This window comes from Humulus lupulus, chromosome 9 (genome assembly GCF_963169125.1).
Source record: "Humulus lupulus chromosome 9, drHumLupu1.1, whole genome shotgun sequence".
NCBI lineage: Eukaryota > Viridiplantae > Streptophyta > Magnoliopsida > Rosales > Cannabaceae > Humulus > Humulus lupulus.
In genome coordinates this window covers 156,943,074-156,962,911 of record NC_084801.1, presented here as the reverse complement: position 1 = coordinate 156,962,911, position 19,838 = coordinate 156,943,074, and the positions used below count along the sequence as shown (strand labels likewise).

At 35.0% G+C, this 19,838-nt stretch overlaps 1 protein-coding gene and 1 long non-coding RNA gene across 2 annotated transcripts; both read right to left on the bottom strand.

The window, feature by feature from the left end:
* Positions 1 to 13,461: 13,461 nt before the first annotated feature.
* LOC133802275 (uncharacterized) lies at positions 13,462 to 14,355 on the bottom strand. Its single transcript, XR_009877232.1, has 2 exons — positions 14,204 to 14,355; positions 13,462 to 13,574 (listed from the first exon to the last, which is right to left on the bottom strand). It is a non-coding gene; the product is annotated as an uncharacterized LOC133802275 (long non-coding RNA).
* A 3,781-nt stretch (positions 14,356 to 18,136) lies between these two features.
* LOC133802274 (N-terminal acetyltransferase A complex auxiliary subunit NAA15-like) lies at positions 18,137 to 18,792 on the bottom strand. The gene is made up of 4 exons (XM_062240554.1): positions 18,703 to 18,792; positions 18,539 to 18,597; positions 18,329 to 18,440; positions 18,137 to 18,234 (listed from the first exon to the last, which is right to left on the bottom strand). Exons 1-4 carry the CDS (start codon positions 18,771 to 18,773, stop codon positions 18,174 to 18,176), a joined length of 303 nt encoding a protein of 100 aa, XP_062096538.1. The 5' UTR covers positions 18,774 to 18,792; the 3' UTR covers positions 18,137 to 18,173.
* Between the last annotated feature and the right edge of the window lie 1,046 nt (positions 18,793 to 19,838).

Sequence of the window (19,838 nt, the reverse complement as noted above, 5' to 3'; positions counted from 1 at the left end):
TTCAACTCTGGAATGTGTCTAACATTGCTAAGAGTTTTAATGGTGCCATCATAGCTTCTGATGGATATCGAACCAATACCAATGACCTGACATTTATGGTCATTTCCCATCATGACCTTTCCACCATTAATCTTGGTATAATCACTAAACCAGTCTTTGTTTGGACTCATGTGGTAAGTACAACCACTATCCAAAATCCATTCCTCATTGTCTTTGTAATCTGAACTGGTACAAGCCTCTCCAAGATCTGAAGATTCTTTCTGATCTTTTATGGCTACAAAGACATCACCATCTGAGCTGTAGTTGTCATCAACTGCAGCATTAGAATCACTTCCTTTTTCTTCCTCATCTTTATTCTGCTTTCTTTTGTCTCTAAGTTCCCAGCAGTATCGAATTAGGTGACCTGTTTTGCCACAGTGATGGCATTTTCGAGTTTCTCTTGGTCTAGACTTTGATCTGCTATTCCCTCTTGTTCTTGAATTGTATCTTGGTTTAGAGTTGTCTCTGAATCTTGAATTTCCTCTTCTTGGTTGTCTTCCTCGAATTGTTAGTGCCTCCTCAGTTCTGGCTTCTTGTCTTGCTGCCTTTTGCCAATTCAATTCTGCATCCCTTGATCTCAGTGTGCTCATGATATCTTCGAGGGTGAGGGTGTCTCTGCTGTACATTATCACAGTTCTCATTTCTTTGAACTGATCTGGTAGAGCATTCAGTATGATCACAGCTTGGTCTTCTTCTTTGATTGTTTCTCCCATGTTGGTTAGAGATAAAACAATCTTGTTGAGGTCATCCAAATTCTGCTCTAATGAGATGGTGGCATTCATCTTGAAGCCATAGAATTTTCCTTTTAAGAATATTTTGGTGGCTGTCGACTTAGCCATGTACAATTGCTGCAACTTGTTCCATATCCCCAAAGCTGTTTTCTCTCCAATGACTTGCCTCAATACATTATCTGCAAGATTCATTATTATGGCTGATCTTGCTTGCTTCATGATTGTTTCTGTTTCACTTTTCTTTGTTGCATCAAGTTCCTTTTCTGTCTTTTCAATCTTTTCCTCTAATGCACAATCTAACTTTTGGTAGATTAGGATTGCCATCATCTTTTCTCTCCAAAGACTGAAATCCCCCGATCCATCAAACCTCTCTAAATCAAATCTTGTTGATGTTGAGGCCATTGAACAACCTTTCTTGATTCTTGATTATGTAGCAACTTGAGTCTTGAATCCCTGAAACCTGGCTCTGGTACCACTGTTGTGATTTCTTACAACACAGACTCAGTTTTGCTACAGCAATATCACAGCAATTCAAACAATCAATATGATTAAACGAGAAATGAAATCAATTATAAAACAGAGAAAAAATTAAAGAGACAAGACAAAGAAATTTATCCTGGTTCGGATCTCAATGTGAGTCCTAATCCAGCTCTCCCTCAAGGAGTTTCTCCACTATCAAAAGATTGATTACAAACACCAATTCAAGCTATGCAATGTTACAACTGAACACCACTAATCTGACTTTCTTCTTGCTTGTCAATCCACCATGAATGCCATGGTTAAGTAGCACCTTTCTTCTTGAATCTTGGTCAGCTTTTCTCTCTATCTTTCTATCAATCTCTAGTCTCAGATATTTCTCTATCTCACATACATATTTATAATGACTTAATAGCACAGCTTATATAGCTTTACAAAACTTAGCCAACCAACTTATGACTTCAACTAACAACTAACATATAACAACCTTTTTAACTAACTATTAAAACATAGTAACAGTAGTTCTATTTCAGATTTTCATATGGATTACACTTCACAAAAACCCTACAAACTAAACATAAAGAATTTTTACATACATTTTCCTCAAAATATTAAAAAAAATGATAACTGATTAGTAATTCATAACAAATACCAAAATTTGGTGCATGTATCCTATTCATTTAAGTACAAATCATTCAAATTATGATGTATGAGACGGGAGTTTTTGATAAGAGGACAAAACATGTGAAGAAAATGAACATCACAAACAGTGAGAGAGTGCTTCAAAATTAGTAACTAGTAATAATGATGTGTTTTGTATATTAATTAATTGTGATGATGAAAGTTAGAAAATTTATGAGAAAAATTAAATTGCAAGTGTGTACATTAAGAAATATTTAAAATTTACGGCAGGAAAATAATGTTTATGACCCACTAATTAAAACAAGGCAGGATTTTTATTTTATTTTAATAGATATTTATACTACGGATATATATATATATATTATTTAACGAGAGATAAATATATAATACAGATTTTTTTAGGTATAGATAATTATTGATGATGCGCATATTAGTTGGTAGATACTAATTAAAAAGCCTAGCTATTATAAGCTTTTTTGATTGGTATAGGTACAAGACTTTTTATTTTATTTCAATTTATATATATTCAAAGAAGCTTTTTTTTTTTTTCCTTAATGAAACGACATCATCCAAACTTTTTTAATTTCCGTTTGACATTATGTGCATAAAATCCAAAATTGTACCACTGTTTTTTTTTTTTTAATTTCTTCAGTAGTTCAGTGCTTGTTTTACAAAAACATAATATGGAAAATGACTCCCGACCTAACTAATTAATATATGATTAATTATCCTTATTATTAAGTATATGATAAAACAGCAATGGATGTACATAATAATTTTTAGCTTTAATCTTTAATTTAGTCGCAATTTTTAGCTTTAATCTTATTACAGGCAATTGAATACTTTTCAATCATTTTCTACAATAAACTTTTAGTATTTTATTATAATTTGTAATTTATTTTTGGTTTCTCTATAATGTTGTTTATTTACATATTACATGAAAAACATGCAATGCAGTTTGATTAATTTTATTTAAAATTTTATAAATTTATCTATATTTTTAAATGTCATATAAATTTGAAATAAAAAAATAGTGTCATACCTTATAAAAGAATACTTAAACATATTAAAAAAATTAACAAAAAATATTGTCTATAGTTTTTAAAAAATAAATAATATCATAACTTTTTGAATCATAAATTGCCCTACTTCCTTATATTATTCAAGGTACAAAATATTTGGCCATGATATTTTTCAAAGTACATACATTAATGATTGGAGAAAAAACTTATTTATTCTTGATAAAAGGCATCTACTTATTATGTAATTACACAATTACACTCTATGTACATATACAACACCCTATATAATATACTTATAATATTTATTATTATTTAATTATATGAATATATATTTATATAAGGTAGATTAATTAAGTAATAATAGAAAAAAATAACATATTTTAAAATATATATCTAAATGATAAAAAAATAATAAAAATTTGAATTAAGTATTAAATATTATTATAATAATGATATTTTATAATATTTATAAAATTATGTTAAACTTGAAAGAAAAAAATGGTAAAACCAGATATATTTTATGAATATGCACGATTACTTTGTTTTATTTATAGAATTTATTAATTATTTTTATTAAATTTATATTAATGTCATATAAATTTTAAATAAACTTCCTATTTTAATTAAATAATTTATTTATTTTTGTTTAAGTTTATGTTTGTTCTAGTTTTTGAATTTGGGAGTGACAACAAGAGATTATATATTATATGTTTAATTTAATATTAAATATTATACGTGGATTTTAAATTTAAGTTTCTTGCTAGCTTTTTAAAAAAATAAACAATTTGTTGCTAATTCACAGTAGATTATATTATATGTTTAATATGATATTATTCTAATAAGTGAGTTTAAGTTTAATTAAATTTTATTTAAACTATAAAACGTATGATTTTATTCTTTTTAAATGATTATTATTGTAAAATATCTCAAAAATATCACATTTTAATTTGTTTAATTATTTATTATTTTAATATATATTCATTGTAAATATCTAAAAAAAATATCATATTTTTATTTTTTTAATTATTTATTATTTTTAAATAATTATCATTGTAAAATATCTCAAAAATATAATTTTAAAAAAAAATTAATTAATTATTTTATTTTATGTTATGTATAAGTATTTATAAACTACCGTTTAATATAAAAATATTATCTTAAATATAAGAATATTCTGTTAAAGTTAACATTAAAAAAATAAAAAATCGTTAAAATAAAGAATTTCCGTTATCTACACACTTATTATATAAAAAAGATATTTGATACAATGATAATTATTTTAAAATAATAAATAATTAAACAAATTAAAATATAATTTTTTGAGATATTTTACAATGTTAATTATTTAAAATAATAAAATCTTAGATTTTATAACTTAAATAAAATTTAATTAAACTTAAACTCACTTATTACAATATTTATATTAAATATATAATATAATCTGTTGTGAATTAGTAACAAATTACTATTTAAAAAAACTAGCAAGAAACTTAAATTTAAAATTCACGTATAATATTTAATATTACATTAAACATGTAATATATAATCTATTATTGTCACTCCCAAATTCAAAAACTAGAATAAACATACACTTAAATAAAAATAAATAAATTATTTAATTAAAATAGAATATTTATTTGAAATTTATATGACATTAATATAAATTTAATAAAAATAATTAATAAATTCTATAAATAAAATTAAGCAAACGTGCATATTGCACGTTAATTGTATCTAGCATATATAAAGATATGTTAAAAACCATATTTATAATTTTATTAAAAAAATTGTAAGCTAGAGAAAATTAAAAACATCACTAGTTACAAGCAACATGCAATACATATTTGTTTAATTTTATTTATAAAATTTATTAATTATTTTTATTAAATTTGTATGATTGTCATATAATATAAATTTCAAATAAATAAACAATATTTTATATAAAAGAATTACATAAGCATATTAAAATAAAAAATTAAGGAAAATTTACATAAAACACTGTTTTTGTCTCAAAACTTTCATTTTTACTGTTGCGCGGTATATTTTTTTTCAAATTTACGTTCTCAATTATATATTTCCATTTATATGGTTGGCTCTCCATTTTTTATGTGCATTACGTCCATATCGACCTCGCCTTCAAAGTCACCTTGGACTCTGCCGATGGGCTACCCAGTTCGACGACAACCAGGCGGAGAGGACAGCTCGGAGATCAGGAGGGAAAGCAAAGCCAAACTCAGCCTCACTACGAGCGAACTCGGCGTCAGAGAGACCCAGTTGAACCTGAACACCTCAATTTCGGAGATGGGTTATGACATTCTCGGCTAATGAAGAGAATGAGAGGAGGCCATTTCGTACTGGAAAGGAGGTTGTGGCAGTTGTACTCGTTGTTGGGGTGGCTGCGGCTCGGGCTGATAAGTGGCGGAGTCCGACCACATGAGCCGGGAAGAGAATGATGATGGCGACAATGATGGGATAGTCAATGACGATGATGGGATAGTCCCAGAAGCATTACCAAAGCTTGGGGTCTCGGTCCTCATCGTAAGGATATCCCATGTATCCATTGGGGTCTCACCCTAACTATAAGCACTCCATGTGCTAAGTGTTATTCCCGACCCCACTGCCGTTCTCGGCCCTTCGCCGTTCTCAGCTCCTTGTCGTTCCCGGCTCCTTTGCCGTTCATTCCACTATAACCACATATAGCATACTCAAATAGCATTCAAGCATATAATAATTCAATCAAGGCTACACCCTAACAATAATACAATCTAGGGCCGTGCCCTACAACAACACTATGGGCCCATGCCCTGCTCTACGGATGCTACAGTTTTCTTACCTGTATCCCGAGCTTCATAATGCACCAAAATCACGAGCACGGTCCTCTATGCCGAGCCTCTCCGAGAACCTAGTCACAACACATATAAAACACCCTTTAATACTAACCAATCCAAAAACTGCTTCCCGGGACCAATCCCACACTCCCGGAACCTCCAATTTCCCTAAACAACTCAACGAAAACATCCCCCAAGCCCCCGGGGCAAATGCCTAAAATTGCAAAATCCCCCTACCCAGAAATGGCCTAGCGCCGCGGCGCCCAACAAGGAGGGCCGCGGTGCCCCTTCGCGAACCCAGAAATCTGGGTTTTCCCCTGCATTTTCACTCCCAATTCAACCCCAATGCATACCTAAACCTCAAAATCAATCCAAAACCTCAAATAAACCATCTAACAACCTATAAACACCAACAACAAGCATAAACACACAATCATTCCCATAAATCACACTTTGGTTTCAAATCTCATAAGTTTAAACCAGTAAACCAGAAACTTAAACCAAAGCTTATAAAACTTAAACCATGCTTCAAATTTCTTAAACCATAACAGAAACAAACCTCAAAATTGCATAGAATCCTTACCTCAAGTGGAGAGTTCAACCTTAAGCTTCCTTGATTCCATCTTCAAGCTAAACCCTCTGGTTTCTCAAACTAAATTCTCAGACAAACCAACCACAAACCATCTTTCAATTTCCAACCTAAATTCTATAAGAACTTGCAAAAACACAGAGATTTCAGAGATGAAACTTACCTTTGACCAATCTTGATTTCTGTTTGGCTTCAATTGCCTCAAACCACCTTGATCCTTCTCCTAAGTCTCAAAATTCCCAACTCCCTTCCTTTCTTCCTTTTTGCCCTTAGTTCTCCTTTACTTTCAGCAAAAACTAAATTGCCTAAATTAAAAAAACAGGAATGATCTTTCCCTCAGCTGAAGTTATCTAAATCCCTGCCAAAAGACTATTTTGCCCTTCCATCTAATTCCCTTTCTAACTAAACCTCTAGGACATCCTAGACATTTCACATTCCTTGCAAATCTACCATTTTCCTCACCTAAAATTGTTACTATCAACAGTTACCAATGGTCACCCAAGTTACTCAATTACCATTATGCACAACTCATTAATTCTCAAACTCACTTTATAAAATTCCCAAAATACCCCTAGGCTCCTCCCGAGCCGGGTATTTAATCCCGTTGTGACTTTTAAACTAATTAGCTCCCTAGGACCGTCTCGGCACGTGCATCACAATAATATCACCACTCACACGCGGTACTAATCATATAATACAATTATCACATTTATGCCCTCAGCGGGCTAAAATTACCATTTTACCCTTAACATACAAACGGGGCCCACATGCATATTTATTCCACCTAAACATGCATTCTAATCACATATTCATTTAAATTCATATATTAGCTTGTTAATTCACTTATTACCCTCCAGGCACGCTAATCAAAGTCCTAAACCTTATTAGCAAATTGTAGTGTTACAATTATCCCCTCCTTACAGAAATTTCGTCCTCGAAATTACCTGAATAACTCGGGATGCCGCTCCCACATATCAGACTCAAGTTCCCACGTTGCCTCTTCAATCTTGTTGTTCCTCCACAACACTTTAACCAAGGCGATGGTCTTGCTCCGCAAGACTTTTTCCTTTCTATCAAGGATCTGTATAGGCTTCTCCTCGTATGATAAATCCTGATCCAACTCCAAATTCTCATAGCTCAACACATGAGTAGTATCTGATACATATTTCCGGAGCATGGATACATGAAACACGTCATGAACCTCTGATAGAGCTGGAGGCATTGCTAACCTGTAAGCCACCTCTCCAACTCGTTCTAGAATCTCGAAGGGGCCAACAAACCTGGGGCTCAACTTGCCCTGAGCACCGAATCGTTTCACTCCTCTCAGGGGTGAAACCTTGAGGAACACATGATCACCGACCTGAAATTCCACGCTCCTGCGTCTCAGGTCTGAATAACTCTTCTGGCGACTCTGGGAGGCGAGCATACGAGCTCTAATCTTTTAAATTTCCTCATTGGTCCTCTGAACCATCTTTGGACCTAGATATCTTCTCTCACCAGTCTCATCCGAGTGTATCGGTGATCTGCACTTTCTCCCATACAACATCTCATACGGAGCCACTCCGATAGTCGCCTGATAACTATTGTTGTATGAGAACTCAATCAAAGGGAGATACTTACTCCAAGATCCCCCAAAATCCAACACACAGGCTCGTAACATATCCTCCAGTATCTGAATCGTCCTCTCAGATTGCCCATCTGTCTGAGGATGATAAGCGGTACTAAACTGTAACTGTGTGCCCATTGCCTTCTACAGGCTCTCCCAAAACTTGGAGGTGAAGGTGGGGTCTTTGTCGGATACTATCGACCTCGGAGCCCCATGAAGTTGAAAAATTTCCTTCACATATAGCTCAGCATACTACTCCACAGTATAAGTTTTTCTCACAGGTAGAAAGTGGGCGGACTTAGTATACCTGTCCACAATCACCCACACCGAGTCATGCAGACCCACGGTCTTTGGTAATCCTACCACAAAGTCCATGGTAATATCCTCCCATTTCCACTCGGGAATCCCTAGAGGCTGCAATAACCCTGCTGGCCTCTGATGTTCAGCCTTGATCTACTGACAAGTTAAGCACCTAGCCACATAGTCCACCACATCCCTCTTCATGCCTGTCCACCAATACGAACCCATTGCTCCTTGGAACCCACTCTAAGCTGCTCAGGCATTCATTTCCCCTTGAAACTTTTCTTAGCTCCTCGGCAACATTTTTCAGCTGCTCGGATTATGCACCCAACCACTCGAGTTTGTGCGTATATTATTCGAACACACAACCTCATAGTTCAAAAACACATAGCAAAAAATTATAGGCCTAATGTCCCTGAACACATAGCACCCAAAACGATTTCCTTTTTCTTTGTGAATTGCTTAAAATTATCACCACTGCTCACATACATTTTTATCTGGGCAGTAAAATGTTTTTATTTTGCATTCATTTTCTCTTTGGTTTACTCACCTCCTCGTATTTTTTGTGGATGAATCGTTTTGACTACATGGGAGGTGACAATCAATCAGACTCCAAGTCCTCATCTCCCGCTTCAAGTGATACCCTTCCAAGTAATGATTCCTCTTCCAAATTTTCAAGAAAATGAAATCCAGAAGGCTGTCTTCGTCGTCTCAAGAAAATCCTTCCGCGGTCAGCTTTATACTTCCTTCATGAAGATCAGTTCTTTAAGCAGCAACGTCAACACCAACTGATGAGGGTGAAAAAGTCTAATTGACTCCCTCGGGAACAAGATTCCAAAGTAGCTCGTAAAGTAACGCAAAAGATGGTGGAACAAGCGCCCTTTGTGGGAGAAAATCTATTAGAAGAAGTTGAGATTGAAGCTTCTTCAAAGACTCCCGGCCAAGCTCAAAAAACTAGTAAACCCAAGAGAAAGACTACCCAGACTTTTTCCACCAAAATCCAACAAACTGCTACACTTAAACCGAGGAAAGAAGAAGATCGCATGCCTTCATGGTTTGTAGCCAAGGCTTCTAAGCTAAACTCCAAAATATTCGATAAACATATTTAGACTTTGGGACATGAAGGAGTGAATGTGATATGCCCACACCCACACCAGAGAGCCAATAATCCTGGTGGTGCCTATTGTGCCTGGTCTAGGTATCACATTTATGCAAGAGCTACTATCCCTTTGCATTCTTTCTTTAGGTTAATAGCGGATTACTTTAATGTTTCTCCCTTCTAGATTGCTCCAAATGGGATTCTAGCTCTGTCTGCCTTATACATTTTATACCACTTCCAGGGTTGGAACCCACCTACTCCTCATGAGGTACACTATTTGTTCGATCTTGGGACTAGCCCCAGCCACAAGAATATATGTTTTTTCCACCTCTTTCATAGGCAAAAAAGGGTTAAGTATCTTCATGGCATTTCCCATAAATCGAATTCTGGAAAGTATTATAGGGAATAATTTCTTACTCCATACATCAAAGCCAACAACCTGGCTTTTACGCATGCAGGCCCTTTTAATCAACCTCTCCCAACCAGGGAAATGCATTCCTGTGCAGAGGGTCTCGCTAACAAGCTCATTGAGGAGAAGGATGTTAAGCAGTTGGTCACCTTGGAGAATTTTCAATTTGTGGGTTTGTTACAGAAAAACCAAGATATTGTTGTGGGAAGCACTACTGATGAAGCAGATTTGACTGATCAGTCTAACACAGATCCCAAAGTAGTGACTAACCAGTTCTCTCTTGAACCATCCCCTCAGCCACGTCAAACAGTTGGTGTAATAATTAGAGAGCCTCTTCTTAAAAATTCTCACCAACTCACCTTCCCTACCAGGCCTGGAGCGTAGAGTTTTAAGTCGGTGACCATGTGTTTCTCAAAGTTTCTCCCTTAAGAGGGGTGAAACGGTTTGGTGTACGTGGCAAGCTGAGCCTTAGGTTTGTTGGCCCCTTTGAGATTCTGGAACGGGTTGGAGAGGTAGCTTACAGATTGGCGATGCCTCCAGCTCTATCAGGGGTTCACAATGTGTTTCATGTATCCATGTATGTATTAGATTCTACGCACCTGCTGAGTTATGAGAACTTGGAGCTGGATCAGGATTTATCGTATGAAGAGAAGCTGGTTCAGATTATCGACCGAAAGGATAGTCTTGCAGAGCAAGACCATTGCCTTAGTGAAGGTGTTGTGGAGGAACAACAAAGTGGAAGAGGCGACTTGGGAACTTGAGACAGATATGCGAGATCAATATCTCGAGTTATTCAGGTAATTTCGAGGATGAAATTTCTGTTAGGAGGGGATAGTTGTAGCGTCCCAAATTTGCTAATAAGGCTTAGGCCTTGATTAGCGTATTAGGAGGGCAATAATTGATTTAATTAAGTTAATATATGAATTTGATGATTATGTGATTGAAAATGCATGTTTAGGTGAATTAAATATGCATGTGGGCCCCAGTTGGCTATTAGGGGCATATTTGTAATTTTAGCCCGTTGAGGGCATTAATGAAATATTTGTGTATATTATGATTGATACCACGAGTGAGTGGTGATATATTTGTGATGCACGATCCGAGAAGGTCCTAGGGAGCAGTTTAGCTAGAAAGTCACAACGGGGTCGAGTACTCGGCTAGGGAGGAGCCTAGGCGTATTTTGGGACCGTAATGTGTGTTCGGGATTTATTGAGGATTTATAGGAACACTCGATGAATTAGCGGGACCTGGAAATTGACGAAATTTCCCTTGGTGGTACTTGAGGGTTTAGATAAGTTTAAGGGCATTCTCTCGGCTCACTCATCTCATTGAATCTTATAGGCTTTTTGAAGAAAATTATCTAGAGACTAAGGATTCAAGGCTGGAATTTGGGAGGCTAGAAGCTTGTAGATTTGGGAAGTTAGCTCAGGGTCGAATCTGGTACAGAGGTAAGCTTTTAAACTTGATCATCATGTTGAATTCTGCTAGGTTGGAGGTTTGCATGAGAGTTCAATTTTAAGTTTGATTTTGGATGTTTGATGAGTGTGATGAGTTTTTTGTGGTTTTGTTGTGATGTTTAGGTTATATGAAAGGGAATTCTAGGCTTAACTCTAAGTTGGGTTTATGATTGGAGTGTGAATTTGGGGCTTGGGCTCGAGGAAAACGCATGAAATAGTTTGATTTTCTGGGTTGGGGGCTCGGGTTGCGACTCTGTTCTTCAGGCGTTGCGGCGCATGTGTGTCAAAGAAGCTGGGATGCCCCTATGTACCTAGGCACGCCGCGGCGCAAGGTATAGCGCGCTATGGCCCGTGTCCCTCAGCAAAGAGGCATTTTGCTTCTGACTTGAGCACGTCGCGACCCTTAAGGGGCTGGGCCGTGGCTCAAATGATAAATAATGGTTGTTTGAAGGTTTTTAGCTTGGGAACTCAAATGCTAAGGCTCGGGAAGGATTTTACTACTCAGTTTGGTAGAATCCAAGGTCCTGAAGGCTAGATTAATATTCCGACGTTATTTATTGGATTAGAACTTGATGGATGGTTATTATGAATATGTTGTGAATAGGTTTTCAACGAGGCTCGGGTTAGAGTACTGTGCTCGGGATCGCGGTGCTCAGATAGCTTGGGACACAGGTAAGGAAATTGTTGTACCCGTAGAGCAGGGCGTAGCCCTATTGTTTGTATTGCAGGGTGTGGCCCTTATGTTTATATTCACTATGTGTTTAGATATATGTTTATATTGTGCTATGTGATGCATATTTGTGAGTGAACGACGAAGGCCGGGAACGGCGAAGGCCAAGAATGGCAGGAAGCCGAATATGGCAAGGGGACGGGTTTGGCGTTGAGCACATTGAGTGCAAGCCGTTAGGGCGAGAACCTCCTAGGGTGTTGGAGCCACCCTTTCGGGGAAGACCGTGAACCCAGGGCCTGGTAAGCACATTGGATGGCGCTGGCTGCTATATGTTTAGTCGTTGGCTGTTTGTTATATATTGTGGATTGTCATATATATATATATATATGTTATATGCCTTGTGTTGAGTTTTCTTGATGGGCTTCGGCTAACGGGTACTCTATGGTGCAGGTAAGGGCAAGGAAAAGGTCGACCAACCATGAGTACGGAGAGCGTGGAGCGACGGGTACATGTTCAGCCTGCCTGGCTGCCATGACTAGGGTTATTTTTGGGAAAATGTACTATAATAGTTGTTTTGTCACCTAAGTCGACCATATGTATATTTTGATCTGTAATGTATTTTCTAAACAATATTTTGGGATCCCAACTGTAAAACTTTCTAAGGTTTCAATATTTTATATTTAATGTCTTTAAACGAGTATTGTTATAGTTTAGTCACACTTTTAACCTAAAACATCGATTAGCGAGCTAATGACACATTTTTAACTCACTTAGTAATGACTCTAAGGAAGTAGGGTGTTACACCAGCCCTGATTGGGCTGGGGGCAGTGTCATCTGTTAGGCATTTAGCCATCAAGTTCCTAACGTTAGTGGCATCGGGACGCTCAAGGGAGACCAGCTCGCTACACGGGAATGCTATAACATTTCCATGAGAGGAAAGAACCGAACAAGTGCACAAGCACTTGTTGTTAATCGGGAAATGAACGGATCCGTTTTCGAGATCGAGGAAGAGACACTACAAGAAAAAATGCTTTTAATAACATCGAAAATGTGTTATCAAAACATACGATAACACTTTCTGATGTGTTAAGACCGACTATGTTATTGTAGGTCAGGGTACTTTACATAACACTTTATCAATGTTATACAGATGTGTTATTGTATTGTCAACGATAACACAATTTATGTGTTATTTTAATATATAGATAAGTGTTGAATTATGTTATTTATAGTCGATTATATAACACTTTTTTTGTGTTATACTACAATAGAGTATAACACTTTTTTTGTGTTATACTACACTTTAGTATAACACATGTGTTATATTAGCTTAGAGAAACATAATCTTTTTTTACTTACACAAAACTAGGAAAAAAAATATGAAAGTTGAAGCCAAATAAGGTAACATAAATAGATTTTTATTAATTACTCAAATGTAAATACAATATTTAGTCTACTAGTCTAGGCTTAAGAAATCATATTACAACATAATTTATGCCCAATTCATATTCCTTTATCACTAAATACAAAACAAGAAATGTATACAAAAATTAGTGAAATACATTCTTCCATTCTTTGCATCAATATCTCGATGGCTTTGCAGTTTCTTTGAAAGTGTTATGCTTCAAAAACAGGTCAGTAAATGCCACCCTCAAGTTCTTAACCTCTCTATCTAATTCACTTGGTGTCCTTTGCCTGCAAGATCCTAGAAAATGGAGTAGGATCCACCAAAAACTGAGATAAGTCTACAGATCAGTGCTTGAAGTATCATACAAAAATAAAACTGTAAAATCCACATAGCTCTTGCCATTTTCTGAAAGTTTTTTCAAGACTACAGTATGTATTCCATCTTTTAGATACCACAAATTGTCAACAGCAGCAACTAAATTACTTGTAACTAAACTATACTAAATTTCTATGACTAGAATGATAGTAAATGTAGAAGCAAATATTACATCCTTATGTTAATAAAACAGATCTAATGATCCACAGCACAAAAACCAATTGTTATCTTAAAAAATAAAAACCAATTGTTATCCACAACTTAAAATACAACAAAAAAAATTTAGTCTCATAAGAAAAAGCATTCACTGCCCAAAATAGAGGCAGAGATTAGCTAACTTGTGTATATTTCAAAGCATCTATTCAAACCAATCACGTCACAAGGCATATGGAATAAACACCACAAGGCAAAACCAAAAAACTAAAAATAACTAGGAAGCAGCCAATATGGAATAAACACCACAAGGAAAAACTAGAAAACTGCATGATCTCAAATAAAGATGCATAAACGTGATAGGCGATCCTAACAGACGAACAAGAAAAGAAGCTTACCATCTCAAAGCCATCTTAATAGGTGTTGTGAGACAAGACGTAAACACATCTGCAGGAAATTCAGCACTTTGTGGAAGAGTCTCATGTGCTTCACAAGCTCCAAGTAGAATGCAATCCCTTGTGGATCCAGAGGAGCTAGAGGCAACCCAATCATGAAGTTGCCAAACCATCAAATCAAGTCACTATATTTACAAATATATTTATATATAAATATCTGAATTACATCAGGGAAACATAAATCAAGAATTTGATTTTGAAGCTTCTCTCCAGTTAATATACAATATGGACTAGCATCCTAGAAACACCAATGACTCAAGAAATCAAGGAAACTGGACAAAAAATGACTTCTAGAAAAACATACTGATGCATACTCACACTTGCTTGAAAAACTTTGAGGTGTTAGGAATGTCATCATTTGCAGGAGGCAAGGACTTTGTTGCTAACTCATGAAGCAGAGATTGCACAGATAAAAATTTCTCCCTCATCATGACATTGTACTCGTACAAACATTTGAGATTCTTTTGAATATCAGACATATCCATTTCTGAAGAATCCTTCAACTCTGTAGCAAACAGCAACAAAATGGAATAACTACCGAGGCAAAGTAAATCCAAAAATGGTTAGAAGAATTTCCATAAAGAATGAAAAAACATTTGCTCTCAGGCTTATGGCTTCAGAAATAACATTTCACAGCACCCGTCCTTGCCTCAAATAGGATGGCAAAGAAATGGACTAGCGATCAAAACTTCAGAGTAAGTTGTTACCTAAGGTAGGTGGTAGAGGAATGTTGGCATGAGATAAAGAGAATGAAACAAGATGGGATGAACTTTCCTTGCATGATCCACCGGATTGTTGTTCTTCCTCATGTTTCTGTGACTGGAAAAGTTGAGCATTTCAAAATTATAAAATTCACGAGTACTTGACACACAAAGATGTGATTACATATGCATTTTTAAACCAGAAAATATAAAGCAAATAACACCCAAACAAGGAGGCAATGAGCTAGTTATTTATATCAAAATATCATTAAAAAAGAGGTTGATATGCAAAATATCTCTAATAGGTTTGCAAACTAAGAGTGACATGGGCCATATTTTGAGCAACACCACAGTAAGTTAATATTTTGGACTGGCTTTTACAGCAAAAACTTATGGAATCTGGTTTAACTTCACATTGTCCATTTAAAAAGCTTGTGGAGAACATTGGGCCTTCCAGTGGCAGCTTAAGATGGGACCAGATAAAACTAGCTCACTTCTCTACATTGTATGACTTGATATGCCACTTAAGTGACAGCTAATGTGACAATTCTTTTATTCCAAGAAGTTCAAAATTTTGGTAATACAGTTGGTACATTCGCTACCATAGAAGCCTATATATAATGTCTTCACTACTCTCATTCGGGGTTAAGAGAATCAGTAGAGAATTTTTTCAGTGTTTTTTTGTTCTATTTTTTAAAGCATTTATTTTAGAGTGTTTGTACATGGAGCAAGTCTCCCTTTGTGTAATTTTGTGCTTGATACTCAAGAAAGAATAAAGTCTAATAAGCCATTATTTGGGGCTATTCTACCTTTGCAACACTATATTCCAAATCTGCTTCTTTTTGCTTGGTGCGTCCAGATTTTGCTGTCCTCTTTGATTCCAAAATTCTAGGTAGAACATAGAGCTGATATTCCTCATGCAGAAGTATATACTGCATATTTTAAAGTCAAAGAAAACAGTCAACTTCTTCAATTTGATAACATGTTTCATTAGACAAATATAAATGGCAAGTCTCACCTCATCCCTAAATAATGTTAGAACTAGATTTTCTTTCAATACCACCTGAAATAATCAACAAAAAAGAAAGAGGTGAGAAAAATAAGCAATACAATATTCCATTGAATAAATCAATCATGTTTTTAATGTTGTACTCTTCAACCAGATCATTCTATTCCACATCTTACAACGAAAAGAATTTCAATACAAATACTTAGCATGGTGATTACATTTATACAAAACTTCTACCCTTTAACATGGGTACATACCATTGGCACAATTACAAAAGTTTTACAAATCACTTATGGCATTTATTTTATATGAAACAACCTTGTATTACAAATCACTTATGGCATATTAAGAAAATACTTATTGCATATATGGAATATATTTTAATAAAAAGAAAAATCCCATTTGTGTGCATAGTTGAAAGATTCATTAAGCGACTAAAAACAGAGAACAATAATTAAAGACCCATTTAAGATAAAATGCAAGATAAGATCAGTTAATGATGCAAAGAATCACACATGGTAAAAGGTTCAATACTATGCATTACCATTTGAAAATGAAAATAGCATTTGGCTGGTTGCCTTTGACTTATAGACAATATCTGAACAAACTAAAGTTGTTATAATATATAACGAAAATAATTTCATATGCACACACTCATGTGTGCTCTAATATCCCAGCATAAATCCCCAAAACTTGCTTGGTGGGTTCAAGTTCAAGTTAATCCCCAAAACTTGCTTGCTTGTCTGATTGCTTTTCCAGACTAGAATGAAAATTATGTTTCACTATGGCAAGAGAAATAGTTTTATGAAGCTAGAGCTCCCACCACTGTGAAATGAAAAGGAACCTATAAATGAAAATCCCTAAAAGTATGAAAAATAAGATATAAATATTGAGAACAAATTCATAATAAATGCACCTTTCTGCCTCAATTCAATATATGACATATCATATTTGACAACCACTGTCTTTTTACAGATTGAAACTTAGAATCAATAATGAGATTGTCAAACCCTTGGGGCTAGTTTTGGCCATGGAGTAGAGTGGTGTCTAGCCAACACTCATTCGAACCACGTATGTGTTTGTGTTTTGTGTTCCTCTTTATGTTTCATTTCTGTTTTGATTTGATTCCTTGATTAAACCAGTTTTGTCTTTAAGATTGATTATTGATTAAGGCATCAAAATACATGCAACATCTAAAAGATAAAAATACAACTATTGCTTCTATAATAGTACATTAAAGTGTTTAAAATTTTATATTAGATTCAAGATTTAAATTGGAACCATATACCACTACATTAGCATCCTTATTTGGTTTTTGTACAATAATCATTTATGTTTGAGATTTATATTTAAAAACAAAATTAAAGGCATAATTTTACTAAATTATAGGGGCATTTAATATTATTAAATTAAAGGCATAATTTTACTTTATATACATATGTGAGCTAGAAATATATTTATTTATTTATTTTTGCCATTTCCTTTTGTTACAGTGTCTTGAGAGCTTAAAAGTTGTCAATCTCAGATTTTCAAAGAATTTGATTCATATGCCAGATTTATCTCAAGCTAATTTGAAGAGTCTATTTCTTAAAAGCTGTGAGAGTTTGGAAGAAGCTCCTTCACTCAAATTTCAACAAATTCTTGCTCACAAGTGTTTTACAAAAGAAAATATAGTAGCAGAAACAAATTACAATATCAATTATAATGATATAGATTATAATCACATAAATTTAGTTTGCCTTTCTGTTCATCAAATAAGTTTGTGGTTTAATCACCAGTTGGTCAAAAAATGACTGTAGTACACGCAATTAAAAAGTAGCACTTCTAGTAAGAAAAACATACCTCATCAAATGGAAGAGTACTAGGCTTGTCCAGTAATTATTGTTGCAACCTCTGGAGAAGGAAATTCAGAAAAATTAAGGGATAATAATACAACAGCTTCTATATAAACTCATTATAAAGATATCTGCTTTATAACCCCAACTAAAAGGACCCTATAATCCCATTAATAAAAAATTAAAAAAAAACACTCAATGGATCCTATAAAACCCATTGAACTGAATTATAATACTTAAAAAAGTTGCATATCGCAATACACATTGGCTAATTTACAAATTCCATGGAAAAAAATTTCACATAATAAGTTGTTTGTACATACCAATTAAGTCAATGAAATGAGTATAATACAACATGCTCCCGGTATCTACGCTGACAGGACACAGTCCTCAAGTGTCCATTCCCCGATTGGCCCAAGTGCTCCGTTTCTGCAAAATGATGACATGTCAAGTTTCCATGTAACATCACAAAACATGTTGAGCAAAAATGAAACTCCTCAAAGCAATGTACAACATCTATCACCTTGGCACCGGATTGTTTGTTGCGTCCTCAATTAGCTTAACAGCCTCAGCTTTCTTGTCAGGTTGTAAAGCATACAGTAGTTCTGCAGCAGCAGCTCTGTGCATTAAGGAATCTACAGAAAGCCAATGACAAAGGGGAAAAGGTTAACCAAAATGGCATAATACATGATGGATTATGCACTGAATTACACTGAACAAGTTTGACAATCACCTTTATGTTTCTCTAAGAAAATCTTGTTCGCCTCGATCAGAGATTTCTCATGCAAAATACTATTAAAAGAGAAAGAAAAAAAGAAGAAAGAAGGAAATAAAATAGTTAATTTAATGCTAAATATGTACAGGCACAAAAAAGAGACAGGAAAGTAGAAAAAGAACCTTATTGTTGGGCGTTCTGCTTCCAAGACACTCGAAATGAGTTTCTCATCATCTGTAACTGGAGTGGGCATTGAGTCCACTTTATGGAAGAATTTAATCTATATTTAAGCAATTAACAATAAGTTCGAGTGGAATAGACAGATCACCACAAACTGATAAGAACATATACAAACACGATGGCCATAGATAACAGAGACACATACTAAACAACGATGTGTATCTGGGTGTTCAGCGTTCAACCTCAGTAGTTTCTTTACAGCCTGCACTCCAAAGACAATTTAGTCATCAGTTGGCCTTATGCAGCTCAAGACAAAAAGAGGGGTCAGAATAAAAGCTTCTCAGCCACACGCTTAAACAAAAGCTTACATGAAAGGCAAGCAAAACCTTCTGTTATCTCACATTTACTTCAAAAGAAAGCAAGTGTGTTTCTAACGAATCAGGGGAGTTCTTTTGAAGCAACTTCAAGTACTTTGTAGATTCTAAAAGTGGATCTTCTACCTGAATAAACACATAAATATCAGACAGGGCAACACTTTTCCTAGAGATGTCCGACAAACAATTAAGGAAAATACAAAACACAATTCAGGAATCTGAGAAATAAATAAAGGAACCTGCAACAATTTCTCCCCATGGGGATCTGGATCAACAGGTTTCACATTTCGTTTCCCAGTCTTTGAGACACTATTAGCATTGGATTCTTCATTTTTACGTTCAACCTCCTAAAAGAATGCTAAACATTAGGATAAAAATAAATGTAGGGGAATGGTCCAAAAAGCTACAGAAGTCATAAACATTACTTTCTTAGCTCGAGCCTCTGCTTTTCTCAATTTTTGCCTCATTTTCTTTTTCTGAGAAGGAGGCAACTTGGACATCTCATCGTCTTCCTCAGTGGTTGACTTTGGAGGGGAAACATACAACTTTATATAGCATCTTCAGATGAAACCCACAACCAACATATAAATACAGAGCAAAAATTAACAATGTATTACATCGCAAGAAAATGACAATCTAGCAAAACTTTGATACTATAATATTCCATAACTTTTGCATCAGGGCAACAACCATTTCAGGACTCTCTGGTATTCCATGGTCTAGGAATGCCTACAGTAAAATAGTGCTTTTATTTCACTTATGAC

Excerpts from the sequence above, each read along its gene's own strand:
- LOC133802274 (XM_062240554.1), bottom strand. The coding sequence starts at position 18,773 with ATGCCCACTCCAGTTACAGATGATGAGAAACTCATTTCGAGTGTCTTG. Across the intron at positions 18,598-18,702 it reads GCAGAACGCCCAACAATAAG|TATTTTGCATGAGAAATCTC; the intron begins GTTCTTTTTCTA and ends CTCTTTTAATAG. Across the intron at positions 18,235-18,328 it reads ACAAACAATCCGGTGCCAAG|AAACGGAGCACTTGGGCCAA; the intron begins GTGATAGATGTT and ends ATCATTTTGCAG.